This window comes from Camelina sativa, chromosome 8 (assembly GCF_000633955.1).
Source record: "Camelina sativa cultivar DH55 chromosome 8, Cs, whole genome shotgun sequence".
NCBI classification, from domain to species: domain Eukaryota; kingdom Viridiplantae; phylum Streptophyta; class Magnoliopsida; order Brassicales; family Brassicaceae; genus Camelina; species Camelina sativa.
Genome location: NC_025692.1, coordinates 18,564,228 through 18,569,735, shown reverse-complemented (window position 1 = coordinate 18,569,735; position 5,508 = coordinate 18,564,228). Strand labels below are relative to the sequence as shown.

The window sequence follows — 5,508 nt, the reverse complement described above, 5'->3', positions numbered from 1 at the left end:
AAAAAAAAAAAAAAAAAAAAATTCCAGCTAAAGTATGAGCTCACTGTTTCAATTCGATATCAAACTGCTCTAAAATTCAAAAACTAACTAAGTAATAGATCTAAAGCAAACACCTTTGAGCTAAATCATGGGCAATGCCCACAAGACAGAACTTGGTTTACATTATAAAGTTACAGACTTTATTCATAATCATCAATCACCCAACAAAGAAATACCCACAAAGTACCAATTTTTCTCTCCAAAACAGAGAACCAACGCAAATAACGATTCTTTAACGAGATTCAATCGGCAAAATCAAAACTTTTCTATTGTAGCATGAACACAAAAGTAAATCGGAAAAGAAAAACTCACGGAAGGATCATTAGATTCGGAGACGGCGGCGCGTTTTACTCCCCTCATGATTCACACACACACAGTCTCGGCTTTTTGCTTAACTCGGCGGTATTACAACCGGCAGGAACCAAAAAGAGGCAGCTACTGAAAGGGGGAAATTTTATTTTAGGGTTTATTGTTCTGTCTTTTTTTTTTCTTCAAAATTTATTTTTTAAAAATACAAACTTTTAAAAGAGGAGAAGAAAAAAAAAAGATTCTCTTTCAAGATGCTATTTTCTCCATTGTGGAAAACCACATCATCCCAAAAAAAAATAGAAAAAAATGTATGCTATGGATTTTTCCATTTTTCTTTTTGGTTTTCCAAAAAAAATAATTTCTATTTTGGGTGATTTCATTTTCATACCCAATCGACTTTAAATTTATAGAGTGAAAATTCATGTGGGGCTTTGTCTGTCTTATGATTGTTGATGTTTGAGTTGCAGTCGCTAAAAGCCTAAAACATTATGATTGACTTGTTAATAACAAATTAAATGGACAAAAGAAAAAATCAGAATACTTAAATCTCATTTTCAGTCCCATGTTGGTAAGGGAAACAAGTAATGCCAGTTACATAGGTATTAATTAGTTCGTATGTCTAACTCCAATTCATCCAAATGATGACAGATGATAGAGATCTGAAAAAATAAAATTGATGAAATTTTTAAAATTTATTTTTATTCATTCTTTGAAGATCTTAAGAGGGGTATTCAACTTATACTTTATAAGATTTAAAAGTATTCTTAAAATCTGTTGTTATTCACTGATGATTTAAAAAAATCTTATAAAATTAATCCTATGTTGCTTGACAAAAAAAAAAAAAAATTAATCCTTTTTTTTTTTTTTTTGGTCAAAAGAGGTTTCATTGACTTAAAACATCAAGAGAGGGGAATTCATACAATCAAAGGTTAAAAAGCAATAAGGAAAATAGAGATAGTGGTTCCATGAGTTTTCCAAAGGTGCAAAGTTTGAAAAATCTTTTGGTACCATAGCGGATTCGACCATGAAGACGGGCTTCACGAATTCCTTGATCAACATGTGATCGCCATGCGCAAGATATGCGACCAATCTTTTAGAAGAGTGCTCCATCGGGGAGACAAGGGTTAGGTTCTTCGCCACCATGAGAAAGTTCAAAAACAAGAACTCAAGTGTCTTCATACTTGTAGGCTCATAACTCATGACAATAGGTGAAGCTACAATCGGGAGACACAAGTGATAGATGCGAAGCTCTAACATAGCAAGTGGGTTCTCCCTCAAATGAAGCCATCGGCCATGGAGGTTAAGGAATTCCACACAAAGCTTGTAATCGGTTCTACATCTGAAAAATTCAGCACATCCGAGCTTATACCCTTTAGGCGAACAGAGATGGAGGGTTACACACATACCATAAACATTCAAGCTTTGAGGATCGCAAAACATTGACATAAGGATTACTATTGTCAAGGTTTTCAAAAGCTTAGAGCAAAACCATAGTATTGATGGTGAATTACAACTTAGATGGAGTCTTCGGCCATAGAGTTTGTAATCTTGGTCCCACCATGTACTAAGGTTTGGCAAATAATAATTTGGATCAGACCTGGACTTAATAAGAATTGGGTTTAAAACACACCTTATGTTCTTCTTCTCCAAATCGTTTCTTTCATAGATAATACTATGGATGTTGCAGAAGGTTGCTTGTAAGGATTTGGGGTTTAGAAGAAACAGAGATGTAAAGTTGAAGAGGATATGGTAATCACCGCTCCATGGAGACAGGATCATAATGCCATTCCTCTTCCAACTTTTACTAGTGAACCGATGAGATGCGACTTGAATATATGTTCTGATATGATCATGAGACCATCTAAGAAGATCCTTGAGCCTTGTTCAACACAAACAAAGTTGAAGATCAATTCTTCCAGCAAAACAACTATTTGGGATAAATTCCATTTGCCAAAGGAGGTTAATCTAGCTGTTCACTTGATGAGTTTTAGGTCCAATTGGTTTAGGAGCTTCCAGAATTATGTTTGGCAACCAGGAGGTGTATCTACTAAGCCCAAGGTAAAGAAATGGTACAGCCCATGTTGTTTCTCATCAGCAAGTTGGATCAAAGAGTCAAAGAGAGAGAAGATCAAGGAAACACATAATGGGTCAATTCAAGAGCTTATCGCCAAAGAAAGCATTGGAAATTCAATTGAAGATGATATCTATCAAGTCCAGACCACTTTGAGCCTAATACAAGCCTAATAAAGCCCAAAATAATCACTTTATTTTGTGGTCAAAGAAGAGTAACGAAAATAAGAGATACATGCATCAAGAGTCACTTTGGAAACATGCACCAAGAGTTGGGTCTTCATTCAACTTAATATCTTTAATGTTTTTAGTTTCAAGAATAATCAATACTTGGCTTTGTGACCAAGTTTTCTATCCCTATATAAACACATGTAATCTCATTTGAGAAATAATTCAATCAAGAAATCTTTTATCATTTATTTGAGAGTGGTTAACTCCTTCGTTCCTTTTGGAACTTGTTCTTTCTCTTTGGTGGGTTACATCAAAGAGTTCTCCTTGGTGGGTTACATCAAAGAGTTTTGGTATATCAAGTGATTCCGCCGCACTTGACGTTGCCATTCGTTAGCTGAAGATTGAAGAGTCGTTATAAGAGAGTCTAGGGCACAAGGATTTTCGGGATTCGTCTCACGCCTTGTCATCTGTCTCCGCGAAGCTTCTATCTAAAGTTCCACCGCCTTGCTTTGTTTGGTTTGCTTTAAGAGAGTTTGGGGCATAAGGATTTTCGAGTTCATCTCACGCCTTATCATCCAGGCGAGCCATCAGAGTTCTAGGATTATCAGTCTATCTACCTTAAAGCGTCGATTCCTTGGGAGGATCACATCATGTTCTAGGAGTTGGTTCGGGAATCCTCAAATAGCAGTCATGATAAAGGAGCTGGATTCGAACATGAGATGTGTATGTGATTGGGTATTGATAATCCTTGAAACTGCAGGAAGGGAGAAGCGGTATGGGATACTCGAGCTGTACAAACCATGAGCAAATATTCAGCGACCATGGAGGTACGACTGGGATTGCAAGATCTTTTTTAGCTCGGCGATGGATTACAACAGCGAGGGTTTCAGACAGAGCATGAGCCACCATCGGAAACTTTTTCCGGTTTGCAGTGGTGGCGGGGAACAGATCTGAAATCATGGGGGTGAAAATGGTGGCTGGGAACTCGAGAGAAAGGCCTCGCCGAGAAGAATCACCAGCTGGGAAGGGAGGGGGAAAGGGGCATGAAGCTGACGCTTGACCAAAGTCGAAATTGTTGATGTCAGAGAAACTTCGAAGGGACTAAAAGAGGACCAGAACAAGCTTAGAAGAAAGAGGAAGAGACGGAGATGAAAGACTAGTGGCCCAGCGATGCCGTTTGGAGTCGATGCCGCCGGGAGAAGAGATATAGGGGGTTGTGCCAGAAAGAGCGGCTAGGACGAACTCTGATGAAACAACTAAAAAAAAATTAATCCTATGTTATTCAATTGGTTATTCATTACCCAATCGACTTTAAATCTATAAAGTGAAAATTCACCTGGAGCTTTATCAGTCTAATGATTGTTGATGTTTGAGTTGCAGTCGCTAAAACATTATGATTGACTTGTTTAATAACAAATTAAATGGACAACAAAAAATCAGAATACTCAATCTCATAGGTATTAATTAGTTTGTATGTCTAACTCCTATTCATCCAAATAATGACAGATGATAGAGATATGAAATAATAAAATTGCTGAAATCCATTTTTAAAATTTTATTTTTGTTCATTCATTGAAGAACTTATGTATTGTACTTTCAAATGTTGAAAGTTGAAACTCTTTGGGAGTTTATGTCCTACCTAAACTATAATTTTAAGGAATAACGAAAAAAGAAAATAAAGCATAGAGAGTCTAAACTGAAGATTCATATTATAAGAGTTAGAAAAACAAACACCACATAATGACTGTAGACTCCAACTCTCATTTAGACTTTAGAAATGGAATATATGACCTTTATATATAAGTTTTTATACGAAGCATTCCCGTTATGCAAAACTACATATACAGTAAACCTCTATAAATTAATAATATTAGGACAAAGACATTTTATTAATTTATAGTAATATTAATTTATCTATAAATTAATAATTGTTAATTTATAGATATATTTTAATTATTTAATTTTTTTAAAATTATGAATTGGAACAACTATAGCAAAATAAGATTAAACTTTCGGATGTTATAAATTTTATGATTTAGGAATTGAACTTGTAATATTTAGAAAATATTATTGACAATAAATTACAAATACTATAGACAAATTGACTTATACACATGACATACATAAATTCAAATCTATGAATAATAATATCAATTCTCATATTTTAATAATCTGTCAAATTATCAAATTGTAAATGATGCATATCTAAAAATTAAAACTTTAAAATTTAATTATTTGTATGACATGTTATAAAATATTTTAGAGATATCATTATAGTTTGAAAATACAACATTACAATTGTTCTATAGAAATGAGCTTTAGGAGAAACATACACTATTATATCAGTATATATATATATATATTTACATGATTATTAATTTATGATATTATTGGGATCATATTTTACATAGAGATTTCAAAAAAATTATTATCTTATTATCTTATCGAATATTGTTAATTTTTACACTGGCCCGACTTAGAACCAGCAAAATTTATTAATTTATAGAGTTTTTACTGTAGTTTTATTGAAATAACATATATCTAATACATTATGAATCTAATCTTTAACAAAATCTCAAAATCTTTTACTCCCTCCCAAAAACTAAAAATTCATTACGAAGCGATGTCGAAGATGAATTCATCCACCAAGGAAGTGAAAAACCCACTAGCCAAATCTTCAACCACACTTTGTCTCTCATCTCCACTAATGCAACCCCATTTCATTTCCTTCACGTATATATCTCTCTTCTCTCTCACTTGCCAACTCGTAAACATCTCTTCTTGTCTCCCCATAACCCAATCTTCTACATTCTTCACCATCAATGACTCCTCTTTTGGCCCAATATCATCTTCTTGAAGATAATCTAACAATAGATTATCTGCTACATGAGAAGCTAGTAGGTCATTTGTTTCGCCAAT

The 5,508-nt window shown here is 34.1% G+C and overlaps 2 protein-coding genes across 5 annotated transcripts in view; both read right to left on the bottom strand.

Annotated features, from left to right (window-relative positions):
• LOC104707473 overlaps positions 1–542 on the bottom strand; it is a 9,886-nt gene extending 9,344 nt beyond the window's left edge. The window contains exon 1 of one of the 4 annotated variants that reach the window (XM_010423831.2): positions 352–542. In XM_010423831.2, coding sequence (XP_010422133.1) covers positions 352–399 — 48 coding nt within the window. In that variant the 5' untranslated portion in view covers positions 400–542. The remainder of the gene's footprint in view (positions 1–351) is intronic. The other 3 variants (XM_019228536.1, XM_010423829.2, XM_010423830.2) reach the window with 3 other exon arrangements.
• Positions 5,184–5,508, bottom strand: part of LOC104707472 — a 3,224-nt gene continuing 2,899 nt past the window's right edge. Inside the window, exon 4 of the mRNA XM_019229191.1 lies at positions 5,184–5,414. Coding sequence (XP_019084736.1) covers positions 5,203–5,414 — 212 coding nt within the window. The 3' untranslated portion in view covers positions 5,184–5,202. The remainder of the gene's footprint in view (positions 5,415–5,508) is intronic.